The sequence below is a fragment of the Trachemys scripta genome, chromosome 1 (genome assembly GCF_013100865.1).
Source record: "Trachemys scripta elegans isolate TJP31775 chromosome 1, CAS_Tse_1.0, whole genome shotgun sequence".
In the NCBI taxonomy this organism is placed as follows: domain Eukaryota; kingdom Metazoa; phylum Chordata; order Testudines; family Emydidae; genus Trachemys; species Trachemys scripta.
The window spans coordinates 326175288-326202102 of record NC_048298.1 but is presented as its reverse complement, the minus strand read 5'-3'; the positions used below and the strand labels follow the sequence as shown (position 1 = coordinate 326202102).

At 40.5% G+C, this 26815-nt stretch overlaps 1 protein-coding gene and 1 long non-coding RNA gene across 17 annotated transcripts in view; one reads left to right on the top strand and one right to left on the bottom strand.

The window, feature by feature from the left end:
* Positions 1–26815, bottom strand: part of DLG2 (discs large MAGUK scaffold protein 2) — a 1462668-nt gene that overhangs the window by 49417 nt on the left and 1386436 nt on the right. For all 16 annotated transcript variants that reach the window (XM_034759045.1, XM_034759046.1, XM_034759048.1 and 13 more), the window contains 2 exons: positions 21642–21818; positions 4990–5065 (listed from right to left, as the gene is read on the bottom strand). In XM_034759045.1, coding sequence (XP_034614936.1) covers positions 4990–5065; positions 21642–21818 — 253 coding nt within the window. The remainder of the gene's footprint in view (positions 1–4989; positions 5066–21641; positions 21819–26815) is intronic.
* LOC117871256 overlaps positions 21352–26815 on the top strand; it is a 91648-nt gene continuing 86184 nt past the window's right edge. The window contains exon 1 of the long non-coding RNA XR_004644190.1: positions 21352–21419. This is a non-coding gene — a long non-coding RNA (uncharacterized LOC117871256). The remainder of the gene's footprint in view (positions 21420–26815) is intronic.

Here is a 26815-nt window from a genome sequence, read left to right as displayed (position 1 = left end):
TATGAAGGGCATACTCCATCTTATGCTTTGAGATGCTTGAGCAATTTGATGGAAACAGGCAAACTTCATGAATATTAGAAACTCAAAGTAAGCTGTTGTAAAACTCTTTTCAAAAGAGTTACAAGATCTGTCATAAAAAAATGCCTCCAGCCCACATTCAAGAAACAATGTATGATGGGGGGGTGGGGGAGAGGGAGAGAGGAAGACCGGGACACAAGAGAGATGCTATTTTTGTCTGCTAAAAGACTCCCTGCAATCACTGCAGGTAAGAGTAAAGCAGATTACAGTCTAGTTTCTTTTCACTTCTGTGATATTTCCATCCTCCAGTGCTGATGATTCTTTTCCTCAGTGCAAATCTTACAAGCATCAACTACTGTATGCCTTAAGTTTAGAAAGGGAAAATTTATTTTATTAAGTTTAAAGCCTACAGTAGATGAAGTATCCAAGAGATGAATAGGCAACTTGGCAAATATGACGTTACTCGTTATTACTGACATGCTACCCTTCTATCGGAATAATGGGGAAGATCAGGCCTCAGTACAGCTCAGGAGAAGGGTTCAAAGATGACTTTTAAATCACGTTTGTGCTCCCCAACTCTGGGGGCCCTCTAACTCCATTTCCAGTACATGCCATAAATTAGAGCAGCCTTGGGGATGCTCTATTTTATGCTGGCTGCCAATGACCTTAAGGGGCTATTTTGATAGTCAGAGATGGCTGAGGCATAGGGACATCCTGGCTGTGTTACCTTACCGTTGGCCATGCCCCCTATGCCTGAGGGCAGAGGGAGGCAGTGTATGAGCCGCTATGGCAGCTCCATGCTACCTGGGGATTTTTCTGCATAGTAGGTAGTTAAGCCAGCTTTAGCCCTTTATACTTTGCTGTAGCCGTGCAAAGAAGCCGTAATGGACCAGAGGGAATAACCATTTACTTTGGTATTAAAACCCATGTGCAATAATGACTATCAAAGCCAAAATTGGAAGGAGCAGAGATGTGTGAATAGTTATATTATTATAACAATTAAATGCATCGAACAACAGTTTTAGTAGAAAGCTGAGCCAATAACGTCAAGGTTTATTCCTGTTTGATGAAATTACACTTGCTATTTATATCACTATCTGTAGAGTTCTTCATATTACCTAGGGCTTAGCATCACTAATTGGATTTATATTATTCCCATTATTAATGTCATTTAGGATTAAGATGAATTTTTGCCCCACATAAAATATTTTAATGTTTCATACACTGCTTGTACCTGCAGTCATGAGGTCCCTGAGAATAAAATGGGAATGCTTTTAACAAGACAAGTAGAAGAGAGATGACAAAATGAATTAAATGTGACACTTCCTGAAGATAATACTCCATAAATGGCAGATTATATAGAAGTTCTTTAAATTATAGTTAATTTGAGTTTATTTGTTTATTTTATAAGTCACTAAATTTATAGTTGAGGTTTCTTTATATATACAGTTCCAGTCCTATTCCAAATTCTATGCATTATGGCCAAACACCTTAGACGTTTGGTGCTGAAAGCTAGGCACATATTAAGAAATATAGGTAACTGTAGTCAATTGAAGCTGTGAGTATTCAAGTCCTCTGAAAATCAGGTTACTTATTTAGATTAGTGATTTTGGGTTGCCTAGTGTTTGGGTCTCCAGCTACTGAAAACTTAAAAAATGCTTGATGTTCAGAATATGGATGTTCAAAAACGGAGTCAACCTAAATCACTACTCACTGGTCAAAATCATAGGTTATAGCTTTATGATGCATTATGAACAAAATTGTTCAAATCACCTAAGTGACTTAAGGAGCATAAGTCTCATTTTCTAAAATGCTTAAGTCACTTGGGAGCCTACATCCCAATGACTTCCAAATTGTCTTTGGAAAAAGCAACTGAGGCACTTTGAAAATTTTACACTGTAGTTATACTTGCAACAGACTTGTGAAGTCCATTGTTGAGCATTATTATTAAATACCCTCTGTCTGGCCAATGAGGAAGAGAAAAAAACAATTACTTTGCACTGTTGAAATGAGAATGCTCAAGTGGATGCTGGATAAGATGAGAGCCATGATGCAGGCAGTCCCTCTGGAAATCAAGCAGAAAAATCTTATGGGAACAGAATTTTTGTGAGATATTCAGTACTTTCCCAGTTATTCTCAAAATAGAATTATTGTGAAAACAACCGTTCTTGTAGTGTTTCCAAAAGACGTGACCAAGAAAGATATAGGAAAGTGAAAATTAAACAAAAGTTAATCAAACATTGAAAATACTTGGTTCTAGTGTGGGGTAAAAATTACATTCAGTTTGATTTTTATCTGAATCATATTGTCCACCCCAAATGTACAGGAATATAGGAGTAATAAGTTGGTGCTATTTGCTAATAGGCAACAGTAAATATTATGAGTTAGGCACTGTTAGAAAACAGGAAAACCTTTTAGCTAATTTGTCTACTTGATTTGACCGTTTGATCTTTCTAGCTGATGTAAAACTTTCTAACTACTATGCATCTCTCTCTCCCCCTCTCTCTATTTATGCCCCGTTCATGATCATAGTATCTGGTGATGAGATACTGGAATGTGTGTTATAAACTGTGATGCATTTTCAATGGCTCAACTTCCTTTCACAGAGGGATGTAGGGTCGTCTTCTTTGCCTTGGCCCATCAACAGGGGTCAGTAGCTCTTGTTCTTCATCTCCAAGCCTTCATGTCAAGCGCATCTTTCAAGCTGACACCAACCTCCCTCAGCATCTCAAACTACCTTTTTCTAGATCTTCCTTGTAGCCTTTGTCCCATGACTCCTAGCTCTTACACTCTCTGGCCAACATGTCCCACATCATATGATCTCACATGACCCAGCTATCTCAGTTGATACTCCCTCAGCTCTTCTGTGGCAGACAAAAGAGGTTGATAGGTTTAGCTCAGTTTTCAATAATGTTTATGTGAAATAAGCATGCTTCAGATCTGATAAATGAAAGACAGTGACAGGTAATTTGTATCCATTTTTAAAAAACAAAAAGAAAATGAATAGTGTCCCTTTAAAATAATAATTTAATTTAAATAATTTAATTTGAATAATTAAAACTTTATTTTCCATGCTGATGTTTAAATAGTGATCTTTCCCCCACTCTGCTCATTTTCAGCGTTTACATATATAATCCCTAAATAGATTTTTTTAAGAAGGGAAAAACAGATTTTAGCACAGACTAACAACCAAAAATAAATTTCCAAAGGGTTGAATAGGCTGATTCTGTAATTATGCAATTTCCTAAATGTTGCAACAAGTAATAGAATGAGTGGCTGGGAGATTAATGTTACATTGATGACAAAGATAGAAGAACATTGTAGGAAATTATGGGATAATTAAATTCTCACCAGGCTCTGGTAAGGACCATTGGTAATATGAATGAATTATTCCCACAAGGTTTTGACAATATACAGGAAATGGACATTTTAAGAAGTGACCTGACTGATGATACAGTACCTGTTAAAAATTCACAAGGTTCCAGAAGAACTGTTACTTCAAATGAAAAATTTTGCTTTGACTTTGCAGGAGGTCCTATCGATTATGTCACTTGCATATGGATATAATGTACATAGAGCCTGATTCTGATCCCAGGTATGTTGGTGTGAATCTGAAAAAATTCTATTTAAGTCAGTGCAGCTGTTCTTAATTTGCACTGAGATCAGAATCTGGTCCACACACAATAGACAGATGGTGCTATTTGCAAGAGTGATTTTCTTTTCTTAATCATTTTGCAAAAGAAATATTATGTGTATTATGTTAGCACCTGGATTTCCCACTGAAACTAGGACTCCATTATGCTAGGTTCTGGACATGCCTATAATAAAACACCCGCCCCCTCTCTGAAGAGCTTAGAGTCTACATAGACAAGACAGATAAAGACTGGGAGAAAGGAAGTGTTATCATTACAGTTTCCATGGATGAGGAACTGTGGCACAGCAACATTAAGAGTGGGATTTTCAAAAATGTGCTGTGTTGGCCCATCTCTGTTTCTATTGAAGTCTATGGGAGTTTTATGCTGATGGCTTTTGAAAATCCCATCCTATGTGGATTGCTAAAGCCCTAACTTAAGAGTGTAGTCCCATTTAAGTCATTTGGACTATCTGCACAATCTGTAATGTGTTCACCTAATGCTATAAATGTGAAAAATGTCTCAGTGGAAAAATATAATTTGATGTATATGATTATTGTAATTTTTTATATTACTACACTCTTTTTACGACTATTGCCATCCAGAATATTAGACTCACCACTACTTAGAATTCTTCAAAATGTCATATTACATCAACTATTAGACATGGCAGAACATGCTTTGGACTTCTAGAACAGTGAGATCCTTCTGTATTAATATACCAATTGAAGGGAAATTTAAACAAAACGAGTTTTAATTAGTTAGAATCATCCCTTCTGGAAATATTTTGCTAGTGAACAAACAAGTTCAAAATTACATTCTGGGCTGGCTGATCCTTTGTGCTTACTGTGGTACAAGTCTCTGTTCAATGTCTGTCACAACCATTAAAGTATTAAATCAGAAACATAGATTTTATTTCTCCGATTGATCCTTTCATCTTTGCTATTAGTTTTAACAACTTTTGAAGTAAGAGGATTCATCTCTCTCTCTGTATGTCACTAAACAAACATACGTGTCGATGAATTTTGAAAGTCTTCCTTTCCCAAGCCAATACTTAACTAAATCGCATCAATAACGAAGACTGCTATTTCTTTTCTTGTTATCTCCCTGTTAGGAGGCAATGTCTATTAGTACTAGAGTACAAAAGGGTATTCATTATTTAGCAGATCGTGTCATACTTTACACTTTTCACCATACTCCAAACCTTAGTTAAAACAATCCCTTCTCTTTCTTGTGTTGCCATAATATGCTCAGTTTTAAAACAGACATAGCAATTTCATTGAACTCTTTGACAAGAGAGACATTCTGGCATCTTTCAGTATGTTTCTTTTTTACATACCCCTTTTGCATCAATCACCCCAGGTTTTGCATTAAACTTCACAGTCTTCAAACGTGCACGCTCCTTTCTTTCAACCCTGAAGAAAATTAAAGAAAAATAAATCATCACATCAGGATTATGTTTTGTATTTATATAGTAACTTTCACCCAAGGATCTCAAAGCACTCTCAAAGTGTCACAAAGACACTAACTCCAACTGCACTCCTGTAAAATAAGTAATTATTATTATTATTCCTATTTTATAAATGGGTAAACTAAGAACCACAAAGGTCAAGTGGCTTGGCCAAAGTCACAGAACAATTCAGTGTCAGAGATGTGACTAGATCCCAGGAGGCCTGACTTCTAGTACCCTCTTTTAATCATTGAAACAATGTTGCGTCCCAAAACAAATAGATGTTGAGTATAATTTTCAAAAGTATCTAAGTCCTATTTTCAAAAGTGAGTTAGGCACTTATATGTTTAAATCCCACTGATTTTCAATTAGACTAAGGGCCAGATTTTTCAGTGGGAGTTGCAGGTGCTAATTACCTTTACACATCTGGCTTTAAGTGCCAAAGTTATTTTTGAAAATGGGATGTAGACTCCTAAATCACTTGAGTGCTTTTGAAAATTTTACTCTTGGAAAATAGTATGCAATATCCTTAGGCATGAATTTACTGTTTTCAAAACTAGTTGAAATGTTATCTTAAAAATTCTCACCTGAAATATGTAGGGATGCTGTATGTTAAATTATACTCCTTTTCAAGTGCAGAGAAGTTTTGCTTGAGGCCTTTAAATTACTTTATATATGTATAGGCTCACCTCAACTGTATTTCTGTAGAGACTTATAATACTTGGAGGCAGGATAGTGATGGGCATAGCCACTCAAACACATTACGAATTGGACTTGCATACACCTTATAAAACGTTGTCTTCCACAAACATGATTAAGCACAAGCAGATGAGGGATGTGAAAAATATACTTTTTCTCCTGTTTGAGTCAACGCTGGCTAAAGTATTTGATTACTGAAAACAAATATCAGGGGATCTTGTGGGATCTGATACTCTGGGATGGCAGTAGATATGGCAGATGGCTAAGCATGGCATAGGCACTGACACTGAGGGGTACTCCAGCACCCCCAGAAAAAAAATGGTGGGTGCTAAGCATCCACCGGCAACCCCCTTACAGGGCCTCCCCTTCCCTCCAGGGCCTCCTGCCCGCCGCAGATCAGCTATTCCGTGGTGTGCAGGAGGCGTGGGGGAGGGATGGGGGAGGAACGAAGGTGGGGTGCGCTCAGGGAGGGGGCAGAATGGGGTGGGAAGAGGCGGGGCAGGGATGGGAAGAGGCAGGGTGGGGCCTTGGGGGAAGGGGTGGAGTGGGGTGGAGCCTGGGGTGGAGCCGGGAGGGAGCACCCCAGGCACATTCGAAAGTTGGTTCCTCTGAAGCAGGCCATTGGTGATGCAGATATTATAATACTGTATACAGGTTCGGTTTAAAAAGGATGCTGAAAAACTGGAGAGGGTAAATAAAAAGCCACAAAAATGGTTTGAAGGCTGGAGAAAATGCCTTACAGCAAGAGCTCAATGTATTTAGTTCATCAAAAAAGAAGATTGAGAGATGATTTGATTACAGTGTTTAAGTACCTTCACAGGGAGAAAATACCAGGTACTAAAGGGCTCTTTAATCTAGCAGAAAAAGACATAAAAACCCCCTCATAGTTGGAAGCTGAAGTCAAATAAGTTGAAATTGGAATTTTAGGCACAAATTTTTAACAGTGAATTTGATTAACCACTGGAACAAAGTACAGAAAGTTGTGAATTCTCCATCTCTTGATACCTTCAAATCAAGACTAGATGCCTTTTTGAAAGTTATGCTTTAGCCAAACACAAATTACTCGTCCCAATAAGGGTTTAACTGGGTGAAATTTTAGTGGCCTGTGATATACAGGAGGTCAGACAAGATGTTAGAATGGTCCCCTTTGGCCTTAAACTCTGAGTCTATGCACTTGGTTTCCATCATTGAATGGACTAACAATATTTTTAAAGGAAGTGTGATTAAAATTTAAAGTGCATTAACATAATGAAATGCACACAGCATATGGTATAATATTGAAAACTATACCATATGAATCTCTAGGAATATGGAAAGTGCATAATTAAATATGCATTACTATAAGCATCTGATGTATTATATAGTGCACTCTTGAGTACTGCAAGTAAAGAATGCTTCTATAATGGGAAATTAAAAATAATCTAAAGCAAGAGAGAGATGTAGAAATAAAGGTAAACAAAACAAAACAAAATGCAGAAAAGAAATCCAAAAGAAGCAGGAGAAAAGGTAGGAGCCCGACAATCCCTCCTCATCTTTATTGATATAGGCATTATTGTAAAAGATGTCATTTATCAGCCTTGCAAAATCATCAGAAGAATTTACTAGTCGAGGCACACAAATGTGATCACCTGTTTATAGTAGAAAAGGTAATCTTATCTGTTCAAAATTCTTAATTGCTGTAGTAGATCTGGTGAGTTCAATATCGCAAAGCTAGCCTCCTCTGACCTATACTGGACAGTGAATAGTTGGACAGTAAGTGAGGAATGTTAGATAATCCAGATTGGTCTAAATATTCCTTCCCCCCGCACCTGTCTAGTGCAGTTTCTCATGTAAGAAGCTGGATTAGGTACATGCAAATCATCTAGTTCCTGAGAATAAATACAGAGCTCTTCTAGTTTTTGAGTCTCAATGGTAAATATGAAGTTTTGTCTTTTCATAGTTCAATAAATAACAAAATGTGCTCCCTTCTATCTGAGTGGACTTTTATTTTTCTTACTGAAAAACACTGAAATGCAGGTTACTATAGTTACAGCTGAATTTTGGGATAAATGTTTCTCTGTAAATGTAGAATAGAAACAGCTGAAATGCATCCTTCAAATTCAATCTGTGATATTAAAGCCAAAGGAACAGCCTTAAATTTTAAAGTAACAGATGAAGTCCCATGACAGAATGGGTAAAACATGAAGACTTGAGGCTGTGTAATCTCCTAAATAGGAGGGACGTCTGCTGAGAAAATAATTAGCTCAAAGCTGAACACAGTTTTCTAATTATCAATCTGTGTTAATATTAATTCTCATTCCTATCTTTCCTAACCTTCTAAAGTAGTTGCTTTGAATTTTATTTCTGATTCATTGCACAGAGAAACTTGAAAATGAGCCATAAAACCAGATCTGGTTTATGTAATGCCTCAGAATGACTCTAGCAATCATGCAGATATCACGCTGCTATTTGTAGGCAATGCAGACAAAATATATGCCACAATCTACATTGCCTTGAAAGGTATATAAATAATAAATGTAGTGAACTGCCGTTAATAATCCAGACACATTCACTAAGAACATTTATAAATGGTTATATTGCCTGCGGAAAACTGAGTGTTTCATAAGCTAATGATATATTATAAGTAGTGCAAATAGTAGTGCTTATAGTTAAAGTTGCCTAACACTTTCCATTATAAGACACTATAACTTTGCCAATTTTAATCTTCAGCCTGAAATTTCTCATTATAAGTGTCTAGCTCAGGACAATTTTATTTTTTTAAGTTTCAGTTGTTAACAATTCTCACAGCCATTTGGGTGAGAAACTTGTGCCTCCATGTTTTGGAGGGGTTAACTGAAATTGGGCAGAGGGGTAACCCTGGTGTCAAGGATGTGCCCTTTGTTTTTCCTGTGCAAATTTGCCCACATTTCTCTGAAGTCTCTGAAGAATTGCACCTTGCATGTGCTCAGTAGAGACTTGTTAGAGTTTGGCAGCTAAATTCTCCAAAGACTGCATCTACACTGAGAGCAAAGAGACTGTCTCGTCTGTGCTTGCAAATCTGATAGCGCCCAGGTAGCACGGAGGAGGAGGAACCAGAGGGGTGAGGAACAGGGTTTGGCTGAAGAGCTACAGGTGTGTGTGGGAGGGGCAGGAGCAGGAACACTAGGGAGAGGGTGGGAGAGGAGTGTGGAGTTCAGGGCAGGGGTTATGAGTCATATTTTTTTTGGGAGGGGGGAGGCAGGAGCAGATGGGAGAGAGGAGGGCAGGAGCCATGGAAGGAGGGGGAAGGATAGGAGCAGTGGAAAAAGAAAATGGACAGGAGTTGGGGGAGAATAGGATCAGATGGGGATAGGGAGAGGCCAGGGGGAGAGGATCAGAGGGTCTGTAACTATTAAAGCACACTCTCCTACTGAACCTGAAACTGAACCCATTATTCCCAAGTCTCAAGATTCCTTTGCTGTGAAACTCACTGGCAAAGTGTGTGTGTGCATTCACCTCTAGTGGCAGATCCACACAGAAGATACTTTATGCTTTCTGCTGCTACTAGTTACTCCATTCGCTTATGCAGCAGAGAATTGTGCAGTGGATCTCACCCTGATGATGACCCATGTGGGGGGTCAGTATGGTTCCACATGATGGAATTTCTGTTTTTTCAATTTTCAGGTTTTTAAAAAAAAGTTACACCCCACAAAAGTATTTTATAAGAATGTTAAATTTGCAAAAACAAGTACTCAGAAGTGAAAAATCAGGCGCTAAATTTCTTAGATTGGGCATACAAAATTAATTAAGACCTCTGACAGTTTTAGTTTAATCTCTCTACCTCTATTCCTCATGCGTACAATGCAGATAATAATTCCAGTTCATCTCACAGGGTGCTGTGAAGGAAGCTAAATTCATTAACGTTTCTAAAGGTACTAAGAAGAGCCCATGCAGAAATAAATAATTCTTTATTCAGTGCAGGATTAGGATGGTTTGCCATAATAGTGCATCGAATGAAAAGAAATATTGAGTAACTACCAGTGCAACAAGCACCATCTAATCTGGTGCACTGACTGAGCAGGAGTGTTGTAGAAAAAAATGGCATGTGATCATGTAATTAAAGACTGTATCATAATTTGGGCTCCGTGTTTGTCATGGAGGTCGCAGATTCTGTGACTTTGTCAGTGGCCAGTGTGGCTGACCCCAGGGCCACCCAAGCAGCTGGCTCTGGGGCCAGCTGCTCAGGTGAACCCGGGGAGAGCCACTCTGGCCACTGCCGGAGCAGCTCTGCAGCCAGTCACTTGGGTGGCTCTGCAAGCAGACGCACCAGCCATTGCTCTGAGCAGCTGACCCTGGGGATCGCCCGAGCAGCAGCCAATGCTGCTGGTCTTGGGGGTGGTGGGAGCAGCCACAGCTCGGCTGCTCCTGGCAGCAGTCCTGGGGTAGCTGCTTGCCCTCCGGGCCTTCCCCCCACCGGGCAGCGGACAGAGCAGCCGCTGACCCCTCAGGATTCCCCCCGACAGCAGAGCAGCCCCGGGCAGCCCCCAGGGTTCTCCTCCCCCCAGCAGCTGGTGCTGCGGGCTCCCCCAACCCACAGGTGGTGCCCTGGGCTCCTCCCCCTGCAGCACCCCCCCGCCCAAAGATTCAATCAGCGATATTTATGGTATAAGTCCTGGACAGGCCATGGGCCGTGATTGTTTGTTTCTTGCCCATGTCTTGTCCATGACTTTTACTAAAAATACCCATGATTAAATCGTAGCCTTAATCATAATGTATACACATAAGGAGGCCAAATTAAGGTTTTATTCGCAACCTTAATTTTGGCATTTCCTAACTTGTGAATGCTTGATATTGCAACTTTAATGTCCTCTGAACTTTTTAATGTGATAAATTTATATATATATATATATATATATATATATATATATATTAACAAGTATGAACTTAAAGCCTTTTCATTTGCAAATACCATTGGAAATCAGTGTTTTCTGACTCTCTTGCAAAGGTTGACATGGCAAACACCTAAAGAATGTATAAATCAACATTCTTTACAATGCTTTAGATGTTAGCAACATCATCAACAGGGAAAGCACAATACTCTCAACTCCAGTTTTGGCAGGTGAATAGACAAGGAACTGATTTTCAACGGGTTGATTTAAAACAGTTTTTCAAACTTTAAATTCACCTCTTTTGTACAAAGCCAGATTACTTGGGCTTTGTCCATGGAGCTACATGCAGTAGTGGCTATTCAACCCCCATAACTTGCATGGGGTGGGACTGCCGCATAGTCAATCTGCAGCTGCTACTCCAGCTCAGAGGCCACTGCCTTTCCATGCTCCATATGTAGGAGTTCTGGCCCACTACAACCATGTAGCCACAGATCCTGTGTCCCCTTGAATGGCCCGTTGAAGTCTTGCAAATATCATTCACTCCCACTCTGCTTAGTTCCAGGCACAAAGCCTGATTTGTAGAACTAGTCAGAAAACATATTTCATGAATCCCTCCACTTTCCTCTTATGTCTCTATGGGTTTCTCCAGATAACAGTTTTAAACACACAGAGCAAGGACAGGGGGAAGGAGATTTGCCTCTTAGAACTAGAAGTTGGGATTTCCTGCTAATGCTAAACAATAGCATATATATGGCTTTGGAATCTGGGCTACCAGATTAGGCTGAGTGGGTTGATAAAGAATTCATTCCTGTCAATTATTAAACTGGGATCCTTCAACTCGGATGTGTATGGAAATTCAGCAGAAGTGAGATCCATATATTACCACACTAATGAAACACAGAGCTATTGTAACCCACACACCTTCTGCCTGCGGTGTTCTGTCCCATCTAGTGGCACCGAGACCACTTAGAGAGAGAGAGATAAAATGAGTTGTTCTGCAGCCTTAGCTAACAGCCAGTTAGCTTTTAGGTCATGCAGTAAACGCGCATGCCCTATGCTCCAGAGGTCCCCGGTTTGATCCTGCCCGCCGACGACCGGGGTCTGTCGGTGTTACACTATCACTACGCTTGGGCCAATTTCTAGCCTGGCATAACTAGACACAGTCCAACTGACTTCAACAGATTTGGGCCTATTTATGAATGAGGCTATAGGTAAAATTTTCAGAACTTAAGTCCCATTTTCAAAAGTGACAGACACTTGGGTACTTAGCACCATTGATTTTTAGTGAGATTTAGGCTCCCAAGTCACTTTTGCAAATGAGGATTAGCCTCCTAACTGCATTCGGAGCTTTAAAATTTTTTATCCAGTGCATTTAAATCTTAGTAATATCAAATAAGTGGGTTTCTGGGTTCCATTTATAAAACAAAATGAGTAGTTTAGTGGTTTGGCATTGCTTGATCTGAAGAGCCAGCATTTGTGGCCTTATGAGACAAACTCTACTTCAGTCACAGTGGAGTAAATCCTGAATAATGCTACAGTGGAGTTATCCAGGTTTACACTGATGTAGCTGAAAGCAGAAGCTGATTCTATGTGTTTGCCAATGAAAAGGGGCCTACAAGTAAAATTTTCAAAAGTGTCTAAGTGAATTATGAGCATAAAAATGCTCATAATAAATTATAAAAAGGATAATTTTGAAATCTATTGACTGTCAATGAAAACTTAGACTCCTTAATACCTAAATCGCTTCTGAAAATGGGACATAGGCACTTTCGAAAATTTTACCTTAACTCTTTGGGGTAAACTGGAAACACACAGAAACTATACGCAGATTCACCTCATATGAATGTATTACTGGCAAGGATTATGCCGCTTGTAGAACTTTAGAAGCCATGGTCCGGACAAACAAATGGGTTTCCAATCAGGCCATAGCTGCACTGACCAAGTATTAGCCTTGACAACACACACAGAGGCTGCATTCCAATGAAAACTCAAATCTGGGGCAGCTTTCTTAGGCTTATCTGCTGCCTATGACACAATGTGGAGGAATGGCCTCCTCCTGAAAGCCAGGAAAATTATCCCATGCAACGACAAAATTCTTCCAAGACATTCTGACCAACCTTTTGTGTTTTCCTGAGCAACCAGGTCAGCAGGCCATGCACTCTCAATGATGGCCTACCACAAGGATCAGTCTTAGCACCGACCCTGTTTAATATCCACACCAGTGGTCTTCACCGAACATCATCACAGAAATTAATGGTGATGACATTGCTTTGACCATACAGGCACAGGATTTACCTACACAGAACAAATCCTCACTAAGGATGGAACCTTAAAACCATTTTAATATGGAATAATATTTATTATACTGACGGCTAAACCCAAACATCATTCAGCTTATTGTGTCAGCATTTCATCTAAACAATCAAATGGTTAGGCAGGAACAGCACATGGACTTCTGTGGATTGCAGATAAAACATGATCCCACCCTGAAATATGACCAGCACCTGAAAAATATTCATGACAGAATTAAGATACATGTGAATTTCATCCAGAAACTGACAGGAATGACCTGGGATCCAATGCAAAAACTTTACAGACCTTGTCACTGGCTCTTATCTCCTGAACTGCAAAATACTGCTCACCCATCTGGACACATCGCTCACACACATTGCTTGTTGACTGTCAATTTAAGAGTGTCATGCAGATTAATATGGGCAGAATAAAACAAATGCCACAACCATGGCTTCCTGTACTGGTGCACATCCACCCATCCCAAGTTCATTGCAATACCAGAATTCTTTGGAGGCTCCATCATGTTCAAGGGAACAAGAATCTTCCAATACACGAAGACCTAAATAATATACTGAGATTCTGACTCAAATCCAGAAAATCTTTTAGGCTGGCAATGCAAGAGCTCAAAGATTCAGGGTTTCTCCCTGAAGATCAATGGTGAGCAAGGTGGAAGGACACCAACATCCTGAAAAAAACACCATAACAAGGACCCAACTGAAGAACCCAGTGGTTCTTCAATCCTACAAAAAATATGGCCCACTTTGAATCGCATCTGCACATCGCCTGGCAGACGTGCCTACCTTCTCCATAAATGGAATCTGAGATACAATCCTATTTGTGACTGAGGAAATGGACTTAAACTATGGAACACCTTGTCAATCAATGGCCCAAGTAATCACGTGATGATGGAATCACTGCCATTCACTCCGCATCATCTAAAGTAATCAATTGGATCATTAACCTAGACTTGGGCATCGAACATTGCTGTTTTTAAGCCATACAGAAGAATGTAATATGCTGTAAGTGGATGGTTAATGGATTACTGAAAAGTTTACTAACAAATTTATAACACCACAGATTAGTTTTCTTATTGGAGATGTAAAATAATAGGCAAGACATGCTTTAAATTTTCATAGTCATATTCATCTATGATGTAAATGAAGGTGTAAATTACATGTTGGGGTGTGAAACCAAGTACAAGTGGTTGGGGTTGCTTAATTTGTATTGATTTAGCATTCAGCTGGTTTGCAGAATGAGCATAATGCTAGAAAGTGTAGTAAGAAAAGTTACTAAATAGAAGAGTGCAAAATAAAATGTGTGTTTGATAAAACTTATTTTATCTTACACCCTTTGGTTAGAGTAAGGAAGCTTTCCCATTGGCATGTGAGTTTTGCCCACCCATTGAATGCCAGATCAGTGCAAACATGTTTTACCATTTCCACCCATTTTCAGACTCTTTTACCACACCCAGTACACAACTTCTCCATCACTTACATCCCTGCTCACTTTGGCCCAGAGACTTCCATGCTTGTTGTAAGCATTCATTCAGGGTCTGATTTTGACCACAAATGTCCATTCTCCAACTGATTTTTGAGCAATATTAGACCTCATTAATTGGCTTTTTATTGAAACAACATGTGTAAATGCACTAGGACAAAACTTGTTCTCTCTCTGAAGAATTCAGGTCTTCATGGTCAGAATTTTGCCAATTGATGGTAGCTCAGGACTGTTTTATTGTCCGATAAAAGTGGTACAGTTACTATTATGGAAAAATGTGCCATTGTAAGATTGGGGAGGAAAAATCCTTTTAACCTGTTTAAAGATCAAGACTTCATGAGCTGTTACAAAAATAATTGACTTGCCACACTCCCATGAAGCTATCTCGGTGGTTAATGGTCTTTGTGAAAGCTAATTCTTATTTTAAATTGAAAAATATTAATAAAGTTCATCTTATATAAAAATGTCTCTTGCAAGCAAAGCCACTTTCAATGAAGCTTATGGTTAGTGCTTTCCTGGACTCACAGTACATCCTTATTCTACTGTGATGTTTCTCCTGCTTCCAAAAGAATGAGGTGAGGGGAATACACACATGCATATCAATTTTAGTCTATATTTATCTTTTCCCATTAGATTAGCAACTGTGCTCAAGTAACTCACTTCAGATAAAGCTAAAGAGACCATGCTATTTTAAAAAGCTTTATCTTTCTGGGATTAAAATCTTGAGGGATTTTTAAAAAGGTAGCTAATTTAGAAGAGAAACATAAATAAAACTCAGTTGAGTGGATAAACATGTTCTTCTGACAAGTCGGGCGGAATAACAAATTTAAGATGCCTTTTTACCCAGAAGGATTTTTGCAATTGGCAAACCTCTGGTTCCTTGTCCTTGAAAAATGTTTATGAAAGACTTTTTTTGTGTTCTTTTTTCATCTTTTGCCCTGTAGAATCTAAGAAGAAAAAAATAATTGTGCAAGCTCTGTACAGTTGAAAACAACACAACAGACTGATATCACTTTAAACATTTGTTCTGTAAAATATAGATATAATTTGCATAGACCCCTCCCCCCCATGTATTTGAAAATGATATTCTCAAATACCATTTGACTGGTGGACTGCACTCTCAGCAAGTTTGCAGATGACACTAAACTGGGAGGCGTGGTAGATACACTGGAGGGTAGGGATCGGATACAGAGGGACCTAGATAAATTAGAGGATTGGGCCAAAAAAAACCTGATTAGGTTCAACAAGGACAAGTGCAGAGTCCTGCACTTAGGACGGAAGAATCTTATGCACTGCTACAGACTAGGGACTGAATGGCTAGGTAGCAGTTCTGCAGAAAAGGACCTAGGGGTCACAGTGGACGAGAAGCTGGATATGAGTCAACAGTGTGCTCTTGTTGCCAAGAAGGCTAACAGCATTTTGGGCTGTATAAGTAGGGGCATTGCCAGCAGATCGAGGAACGGGATCGTTCCCCTTTATTCGACATTGGTGAGGCCTCATCTGGAGTACTGTGTCCAGTTTTGGGCCCCACACTACAAGAAGGATGTGGAAAAATTGGAAAGCGTCCAGCGGAGGGCAACAAAAATGATTAGGGGTCTGGAGCACATGACTTATGAGGAGAGGCTGAGGGAACTGGGATTGTTTAGTCTCCAGAAGAGAAGAATGAGGGGGGATTTGATAGCTGCTTTCAACTATCTGAAGGGGGGTTCCAAAGAGGATGGAGCTCGGCTGTTCTCAGTGGTGTCAGATGACAGAACAAGGAGCAATGGTCTAAAGTTGCAGTGGGGAGGTCTAGGTTGGATATTAGGAAACACTGTTTCTCTAGGAGGGTGGTGAAGCACTGGAATGCGTTACCTAGGGAGGTGGTGGAATCTCCTTCCTTGGAGGTTTTTAAGGCCCGGCTTGACAAAGCCCTGGCTGGGATGATTTAGTTGGGAATTGGTCCTGCTTTGAGCAGGGGGTTGGACTAGATGACCTCCTGAGGTCCCTTCCAACCCTGATATTCTATGATTCTATGATTCTCAGAATGACTTCAAATCTGATAGACGGTTTTGTGACTGGATACATTTAAAAGAAAAGAAGTTTTAGGGTAAATTAACCCTGCTTCTGTTGAAATAACAAGCAAAACTCTCGATTTCAGAGGCAGCAGCAGTGGGATTGGTGACAATATAGGGCTAGATTATGATGATACGATCTGCATTAAATTAAGGGCACTCACTTCATTGCCATTTTGGATCCTTAGAGCGAATTCATGCAACTCTTACTCAGAGAGTGAGTGCAGGAAAAGATAAGGGCAGGTATATATGCATTGACATTCATAAGGTGGGGTGTTCCTACCTCCAGTGACCTGTATCTAGAGTAAATTGGAACACCAGCTTTCAGTGGCTTCTTTATACTTCTCTAATTATGGCTATTGACCTTAATAGAAAGCTGCACCCATTTTGCTTATCCCACCAGCATGAGAGTTCACAAGGTGAGCAGCAGTTCTCATTATCTCATTAAACAGTGATGTGTAGAAGATTCATTCCAACTGGCATTTCTAAATCTAATTCTAAAGATGACCACTTCCAGATAAAATGAAGTAATCTGTGGCACTACTTGTGTGAGAGAGATTATAACCTGGATTCCAACAAGCTTTAAAATTGGTTTAACCCTAATATTTTAAACATACCCTCATGCCAAATTCTGGGCTGATTGACACCCAATGGCACTGCATTGGCTCTGGGGTCTGAGATACACAATCATGTAATGTCTGTCTACTGATGTTACTCTACTCTCTTGTTTAGGATTGACTTTGACAGAGCTTCACGGTGGGTGTAAAGCAATGTGGAAGTTGGTGTGCAGTGTTTCATTCTTACGTGTTAAAGAATAATATTTCCTGTCTGACGGTTACAGCAGCAGGCTAAAAACTGGTTCATGGTCTCTGTCACTAAGCGTAATGTCATCAGTGTTAAAGTGACATCACTTCACAGCAAGAGGGCCATGTTGCTCACCCACCCAGCATGAGGGTACGTTACAACCGTAATTAGAAACATACATCTTCATGGTGACCAGAGCTTGGTATCTAAAAGAATTTTTGGAACCTCTGCCCAAAATAGGAGCAGTTTTGTCTTTAAGAGTGAGTGAAGCCAAAGCCATGATCAGTGAGATCCCAATTGTGCGAGGCATTGACCACTCTCACCTCAATTCCCACTTGAGTCAATGGCAGTTAAAAACTCTAACCAATTCACAGGATCAGGCCCTTAATGAGAGGGACATAGATGGGCCAGGACTGTGGTACTCACACTGTATTGTTCAATACAGAATTAAACTGCCTGTCTCTGTGACACAGTGCTACAGGATCCAAATTCACTCTTAAAGGAGGTTTCAGAGTAGCAGCCGTGTTAGTTTATATCCGCAAAAAGAACAGGAGTACTTGTGGCACCTTAGAGACTAACAAATTTATTATTCTCTAAGGTGCCACAAGTACTCCTGTTCTTAAAGGAGGGCTTCTCAGTTGTAAACAAAATAACAAATGCACATGGAAGTGACCACGATTAAATCTAATGACAAATTGCTTTCAAGCTCCATGTAATCGATTGACAGTTAAGGGCTGGAAACTACACACCATCCCAGAGTGAGTAATGGGCAGCAATTCCCTGGTAGCTATAAATTACAACCTCTTTTGGTCTACCACATCCATTATAAAATAAAAGGGAAAAGAAAAATGAGTCTTGATTTAGCACCGGAAATTTCTCTTATCTGCTCATGCTTTAATGTGCCTGTTTGAATGGCTCCATTCCAAAAAATGTGGAAAAAATGGTAAAATCAGGCACTATGATTTTCATAGACATATCCCTAAGTAAGAACTTAATTATATTAATTGCTCCCAGAGTATATACTGGAGTAAAGAACTATTATGGAAGAGGTCAATGGCTTCAGTACTGCAAGAAAATAAAGGTTATGTTCTATTATATTCAGTTATAATTTGAATCAGATCTCGTATGCTCAGGAAACAGTTTTAAGAAGAGATTTTACTCTAAATTTGAATTTGTATGCTAGATATAATTGGCTGATTCTCTTCTGCACACCATCTTGTGCAGTTATGTATACTGTGCAGTAAGTTAACAGTATTCGGATTTCAGTTGCATTTTACACTTTGCTCTTGTGTACGTGACTACATAAGATGCAGGACAATGACAACCAGGCTCAATGACTCTGGAAAAAAAGCTACTGTGTCCATAGTATGAACTAGCATTCATTTTTAAGAGACAACTTGAAAAAAAAAATCTATTTTATACAAATGGATCCTTGCTGAGCTAAATAACTGTAAAAACAAATGCATTACTTAGGGTTATCATATTTTAATATTCCAAAAAGAGGACACTCCATGGGGCCCCGGCCCCACCCCAGCCCCGCCCAACTCCTCCCCTTCCCCGCCCTGGCCCCACCCAACTCTGCCCCGGCCCTGTCCCAACTCCGCCCCTTCCCCAAAGTCCCCGCCCCAACTCCACCCCGTCCCCTGAACGCTCCGCCCCCTGCTCCTCCCCCTCCCCTGCTTCCCGTGAATCAAATGTTCGCGGGAAGCCTGAAACAGGCAGGCAGGCAGGCAGCAGGTAAGCTGGGGCGGTGGTGGGGTGGGGGGGCACGAGGAGGCACGGCCCAGTCCGGCCCACCCCAGCCGAGTGGCTCCCTCTGGCGGCCGGCTCCGGCTAAGAGGCTCTGGTCCCAGCGTCTCCGGCCCAGCTTGGCTTGGGCCCTGGGGCGCCGGCCCCAGTTCCGGCCGAGTGGCTCTGGGGCCGGCTGGTGGCCAAGCACCCCCAGCCCCGGTCCCAGCGGCTCCGGCCCAGCTCGGCTCAGGCCCCGGTTCCAGCTGAGCGGCTCCGGCCCAGCCCTGGCTGAGCGGCGCTGGCCGGCCCCAGCGGCTCCAGCTCCAGCCCCAGTGGCTCCAGCCCGGACCCCAGCCCCATGACCCCTCCCTATTTTCACGGACATGTCTGGCTTTTTGGAATTTCCTCCCGGACGGTTATTTGAGGACCAAAAAGCCAGACATGTCCGGGACAATGTCCGGACATATGGTAACCCTAGCATTACTTCAATACATTTTTAAAGTGGGACCAGGGAGAGGACTTTTTAAATGGGGAAAAACATACCCCGGCTCATGGGAGGATCTAGTCAGTGTTAGATTTATGAACAACAGTATTTATATTAGAAACACTGAATTAACCTTGAATGGTATGGCATTAACATGGGCTGCTCACATTTCAGGGAAGGATTTGCTGGAGAAAAACTTCACTGTTATGGGAAAAGGGCCTAGCCCCACCATAATGAAGAAAGGCCTTGCCAGAATAAGCTGAATAGCATTTAGATGACATTATCCAGCTTTTTGGTCCATTTATTTATACTCCTAGAATTTGTTGGGAGAAACAATTATTGGAGAGAAAAATGTGATCTCAATTTGGAACCATTGGAACAGGCAGACTCCATTCCCCTCTCCCGCCCCCGGCTTCTCCAATTCACTGCTGATGCAGTGGCATGAGGGGTAAATAATAAATAAATAAATTAATGGAGATATCCTATCTCCTAGAACTGGAAGGGACCTTGAAAGGTCATCGAGTCCAGCTCCCTACCTTCACTATCAGGACCAAGTACCAATTTTGCCCTAGATCCCTAAGTGGCCCCCTCAAGGATTGAACTCAAAACCCTGGGTTTAGCAGGCCAATGCGCAAACCACTGAGCTATCCCATCCCCCATGAGAGCCCTGTAATTGTACCGGCAGCATTACAAATTCAAGCTCCATGTTTCAAGACTCTATGCAACCTATTTCCTGCTTACCTCTCTGCTCTCATCTCATTTTGCATCCCTCTCCACTCTGCCTAAGTTGTAGAACAAACCACATCTTTCTCCCACTTCTGTCTCCATATCTTCCTTCATGCTGCCCCATATGCCCTGCAGCCCAGACCCTGAGTGGGTCCAACATGTCTCCACATATTTGTCCCTCCTGAATACACTCTTCTGAAAGTAGGTCAATAAACCGTAGGCCCACACATCCTCTCCCACCTACAGAAAAAGATCACACACACATTCACACCTACACATGTGGAATCAACAAGACACATGTCTAACTTCACCATTTAATCAGTTGTTTCCCCACTTCCTTACTCTGTATATCATAAAGTTCAAGGGTTCATACCTTTTTATACTATGGACCACATCTTAAGAGAGAGACTGTCTTATGAATTCTACCTGCTTCCATTCATGATTGCACAGACCAGCACTCATGCATTCATAATCCCATGAAACCCCCTATGGCAATCATAGCAACAGTTTACATGGAAGATTAACATTAGGAAAGTGTTTACTATATTTTTTCAGTATCTAGATACCTACCAAGGCCCATGGCAATGTGATATCTGAGGGCATTTTGAAGTCTCCATTATTTAACATGGCAAAACCAATGAGCAGGGTTAGTATCCTGTGATCAGCTAGTTCTCCGTGGAACAATACCACGTGCTCTGCCGGCGATCCACAATCCAATTTATCTCTTTATACCAAATTTGTGCAACCATTTTTATTAACTCTAGAATTGAAATTACTGTAGATAGAAGGTTTATAACTGGCCTAGAAGTAATATTCCAAAGGAGAAATTTGGTTTGGTTGGACAGAATTCATTCTCCTTCATGCCACTTCAGTTTTTGACCTCTCTACTGAAATTATCAACAAAGGTACCAACTAATATCAATTTCAGTGGCAGTTTTGATATTTGATGAAAGCAACAACTACTTCACTAAGGCAACCCATCAGACAGCATAGACAGTAACAAATATCAGTAACATCAGATGGTACATTTCCCCATGAGTCCAGCACAGCTAAACAAAGATATATTGAGATTTATTTTAGAGATTTAGCTAATTTCTATTTGTCTGGCTTTAACTTCCAGCCCCTGGTCCTGGTTATGCCTTTCTCTGCTAGAGATTTTTACTACCTGGTATGTTCTCCCAAAAGGTATGTATACAACATAATCAAGTCACCTCTTGATCTTCTTTTTGATAAGCTGAACAGATTGAATTCTTTAAGACACTTTTCCCAGCCCCTGAATAATTTTTATGGCTCTTCTTTGCACCCTCTCCTATATTTTTTTAGATTAGTGCACATTGGTTTTGGAATAAAACTCAAACTTTTGTACATTTGTGCCAAGTGAAATAATAAAGCAGCAATTACACATACCTCCTTTTGCTGGGTATAACTCCCATCTCCTCACTGTCTCCTTCCTGAGTGACCCTCCTCGCCTGCCACCACTCATCATCAGAGGCGTTGATAACATGGAGGATGTCTCCGAATTTGAAACTGAGTCCTTGACTTGGGAGGCCACTGTCCTTGCTTTTGTCATAGTCAAACATAGCTCTGGGGAAGGAAAATAAGGGTTTGAAAACAGGCAATTATACCAGTCTTGACAGCATTTACAACTGAAAAACTTCTTGTAGTTCAAGCCCCTCTTATTCCTTTCAATAGCGATCATAAGAATTACCTCTTCGTAATTTAAACTACCTTATTTCCTATTTTATTTCATAATGTTTATGCATTAATTGGAGAGTTTCAGAACTTAGTGGATAAAATATACGCAGTACCATGCATTTGTTTTACAGAAATCTCTCGCTCGTAACGGTTAGACTCATGTCTGTGACAATTTATGATTGTAACGGTGTCGCCTTCTTATCTTCCTACAAAACATACCATTGTATCTGAGCACACGTGAAAGACGTAACGAGGACAGTATGACAACTAACTAGAAAGAAGAGAATGCTAAATTTTTTACGGTCAAATTCTAGTTCCATTGAAGTCAATGAGAGTTTTGCCTTTAGTTACAAGTAAAGCCAGATTATGTACCCTTGGGCCAGATCCTGCAACTGGATTTGTGCAGGTAGAGTGTTTGTATCTGCATGCAGCCTCATTGACCGCCACGGGGCTCCATGGAAGTGCAGAGGTCTGTCTCTATGAATCCAGTTGGAGGGCCTTGCCCTCAGTTTTTTTCCAGTGGAAAACAGATAGGAAAGGTTTCTCCTAGTAAAATACAGTTTTAAGAACCCAATAAACTGGAATTAACATTTCTTCTCCTGTGGAAAAAAAATCTGATTATAACTCCTAAATGCAGAATTCCTAGTTTAGCGTGGTCCCAAAGGGTATGTACTAATTTGTATCCCCTATTGTTAGGGGAAAAGGTTTGAATATCTTTATTAGTAAACATTTCCATATGAAAGATTTAATACAATTAATTGTTGCCCATTGTAGTGTAATTGCATAAAATGGTTATAGAAGCATTATGGGTAGATTTAAAACACTCTGGGCTACTTCCTTTAATGAAAAGAATGTTTTTAAAATGAGTTGTCACAGTTGTTACTGTGTTGCTTTAGGTTGTATCTCTACAACCACAGTGCTTTCATAGCTGCAAGCACTCATTCTGGATGAAATTATGTAAGGAGGAAAAATACATTAAAACAGTATCTTCTCTTAGGGAGACTACAGATGTGCATCGTGCATCTTTAGAAAAGTGACTACTGGAGAGGGTTCTTTTATGCCGTGCAGCCGCTCCAGTCACCCATCTTAGATGGGTAAAGACAATTAAAGATCTGGCATTATTTCACTGAACTTTATGCGATCTGTGGGGCTAATTTCACTTGCGTCTTCCTTTTTCAATGTGCTTTGAGCATGGATAACACTTACATCCTTTTACTGCAGAAGCAAATGCCCAGTGAAGATACAGAAACCCCTTAAAATCTTAGTCAGCAATTGGAATGTAACAAATTAATTACATATATGGTCTTTAAAGGGCCCTTGCCAGTAGTGGGTCATCTGCTGCTCTGCAGTATAAGCCTACAATCAAGAGCTACATCAATCCAAACAGCATATTCTGATAGCTAAGAAATGAGTGAAGTCTTGCTTTCCTTGAGAAATTAATGGAAAATCACATCTGGAGATGTGGCAGTGCCCTCACTGACCAGTTTTAAACCAATAACTTGTTTATAATTGGCTTTAAAAGATGAATTATCAGGAAGCGAAGCTCTGACTTTTACTAAATGCCATGAGGGCTCACATGTATTAAACAAAAGCATTTTCTGAGCAAGTCCATTAAATAATAATGTACCTTGATATGAAAGGCAGTAACAGCCTTATAGACCAGTCCACAGAGCTGGCAACAATGCCGAGTATTGGTTACATACAGTAGATTCTGAATCCATCCACAATTAATTATCTCCAAACACGACTTCATTTTTTGCAAAGCAGAGAATGAGCAAGAAACTCTTACTCCAGAAGTGAAACAAATGACAATGGAAGTCATGGAAATGCTTCATCTTTTGAAAGTTCTGAGGCAGAAGGAATGATAGGTTTCAAAAGCTAAACGGTGGAAGGAAAAGAGGTCTTTGTTTCTGAACAGACACTAGAGTCCCATGAGCTCATGCATTAGTCTAAAACTGCAGATTATCATGCTGGTTGATGCTAATGATGAATGCAGATGGTAATGTTTGCTGCTGACTTACATTGATTGGCGCTGTTGTGTACAACACTAATTAAAGTGAGATTAGAGATCTGAAACAAGAGAATTATCAAGGGCACATTTTATTGACTGAAACAGTTCTTGGCTACTGTGCACTGCAAATGTTGATTCCCGAAGGAAAATAATGCAAGTGCTGATTTGAATCCCTTTTCCCTACACATGCCAGAAGAAGAGTCATATTGTAGTTCTGATCAAGGCTCTGACTACACGGAAGACTTACAACCATCTAGCAGAAAACACTGTTTGCATGAACTGATAGTCTGGAGTAGCTAAAAAACAAATAGTGGTCTTGATTCATCAAACTATTAAATATGTGCAATTAACTCATGTGAACAGATGGAACTAACGGTGACGTCAGTAGGACTATTCATGCTTATAAAGTTACGCACATGTTTAAGGATTTGTGAGATTGAGGCCTAAAATGTAGTTCCTGATGTTTGTTATTATTTATTTATTTGTATAATGTGAAGAGCCCACGTCATGGCCCAGGCGCTGCGCAAACACAGAACAAGAACACAGTTCCTGCTCCAAACAAAGTATATTACCTGCACTTAGATGATAAGCTCTTTGCAGCAGAGACTTCCCTTAGTTTATGTCTATACAATGCCCAACACTTTTGAGTACTCTATACATCATGCATCAATTCAATTAATAAACAAAAATAATATACCGGTACTGTATTTGGCATAGCATCTTTCATACAAATGTATGAAATCCCAAAGTGATACAGAATCTTAAAAAAAACAACAGAAAAAGAGGGATAGAGTTAAAAGCTGAGGGGAAGAGATGTTTTAAGATATGATTTGCAAAGAAAAGCAAACAAAGAAAATATTGCAAGATGTAGGATGACCCTTCCAAATGACAGGAGCTGCAGAGGAGAAGGCTCTTGCAGCAGGATTTTTAGGGAGCCCTCTTGTCACGTGTGACGTCAGTAGAACCTTGTGATGTACTTGTGAACTGAGAATGTAAAACATCACTGTGGCCACAAAACTTTGCCATTTTTAGTATCCAGCTAATAAAAGGGAACCAAGTCCAACTACTTTTGGTCTCCTTCACATTTACAGCCAGCATTATTCTAGGATCACAACATAGTTCATAGATGGCACTGTAACTTCAGAAAAGTTTTGTTGTAACAAACAACTGCAACCTTCTCCACCTTTTCCTTTAATTTTCATATGCCCCTGTACAATTGCAAGCCCTGTCTAGAGCTAGTGAGTTGAAAGACTCAAACTGCTCATTTATAAATCCCTACCTGATGAATGGCACCAACTCAAGAGTACTCAGAATCTGACTAAAGCTGAGAGCGTATATAAAACAAAACAAAACAAAACAAAACAAAAACAGCAGCATTAGCTGAGTGTCACCAGAGTGGCACAAAACGTGTATTTTTGGCTTCCTAAAAAGCCGAAGGATTACTTTAGTTCAGCAAAGGAGGGAAGGGCATGATAATAAGCTACGTTTTTTTCACTAGGGATGGCCTTTCTCTGTGTTAAGGAAAGTCCAAGTGACTCAGTTTCACTCAGAGCAGTCACAGGGTTACACCTGGCATACTGCAAGCAGTGAGGCTCCCAGCAGAGAGCATGCTGCAGCATTCTCCAGATAGTCTACTATACAATGATCACCATTTTGCAAGCTTCTTCAGACTAAGGAACACAGTAATGAAACCTAGATGGGCAGGTGGAGGCATGTGCCCCCAGCTGTGCTGTGAGGCAGATTCTGAGGGAAGGCTGATGGCAACTGGATCTCAGGCTAAGTCTACACTGGCACTTTCATCATTAAAACTTCTGTCGTTCCGGGGTATGAAAAAAACACCCCTCTGAGTGACAAAAATTTTAACGACAAAAAGCACCAGTGTGGACAGCACTTCGTTGGTGGGAGCTGCGCTCCAGGTGACAAAGCTACTGCCCCTCGTTGGAGGTGGTTTTATAAAGCGCGGCTACACAGCACACCTTACAATGGTGCGGCTGCAGTGGCACAGATGCGCCATTGTAAGGTGTGCAGTGTAGATATAGCCTTGATGTACATGTGACAGTGTACCCCATAAGGCTTTATGGGGGGGTGCTTATAAATGTATGTATGACATAATTGGAATATGTTTTGTGCTGCCTGTGCCATGTAATATATCTCCGTAAAGGTTATGGTCTACTATATCTATTCATCCTATCTGTACACATATATCATTTTCTACTTGAGGTTAAGAATACGGGCTGTATACTTGCTTGGTTTCTAAGTAAGCTTTGTGAGGCATTTGATCAGTTTCTTTAGGAAGGAATTTGCAAGGTTAAGTACCTGATCGGGAAGCACTTGGGGAACAATGCATCTTGGAATGCTCCAATCCACATGAGAAGTCTCCCTGGAGACATGCAAGATGCCATGTGGACAATGGCGTCGGCCTGCAAAGACTGAGTCATGCAGGGGCATGTGACTTGCCCAGGTGACTCCAAAACTCCATCTTGGAGCTGGACTTTGCATAGGAGGGAGGAGGGGGGTCTCCACCCACAAGAGAAAGTCTATTTAAACCTGTGGGAGACCCCTCCATTTTGTCTTCAGCTGGCTAAAGAAGGAGCCTCTCCATCCCCCCAAGATACTTGAAGGAAACCAGAACAAAGGACAGTAACTACAGGGGATGTGAGTGATTGCTGGACCCAGGCTAAAAGGAGATTAGCCTGTAAAAGGAAGCATTCTGGAACTGGTGAGGATCTTATCTGTATTTAGTTTGATTAGACATAGATTTGCGCATTTTATTTTATTTTGCTTGGTGACTTACTTTGTTCTGTCTGTTATCACTTGGAACCATTTGAATCCTATTTTCTGTATTTAATAAAATCACTTTTTATTTAGTAATTAA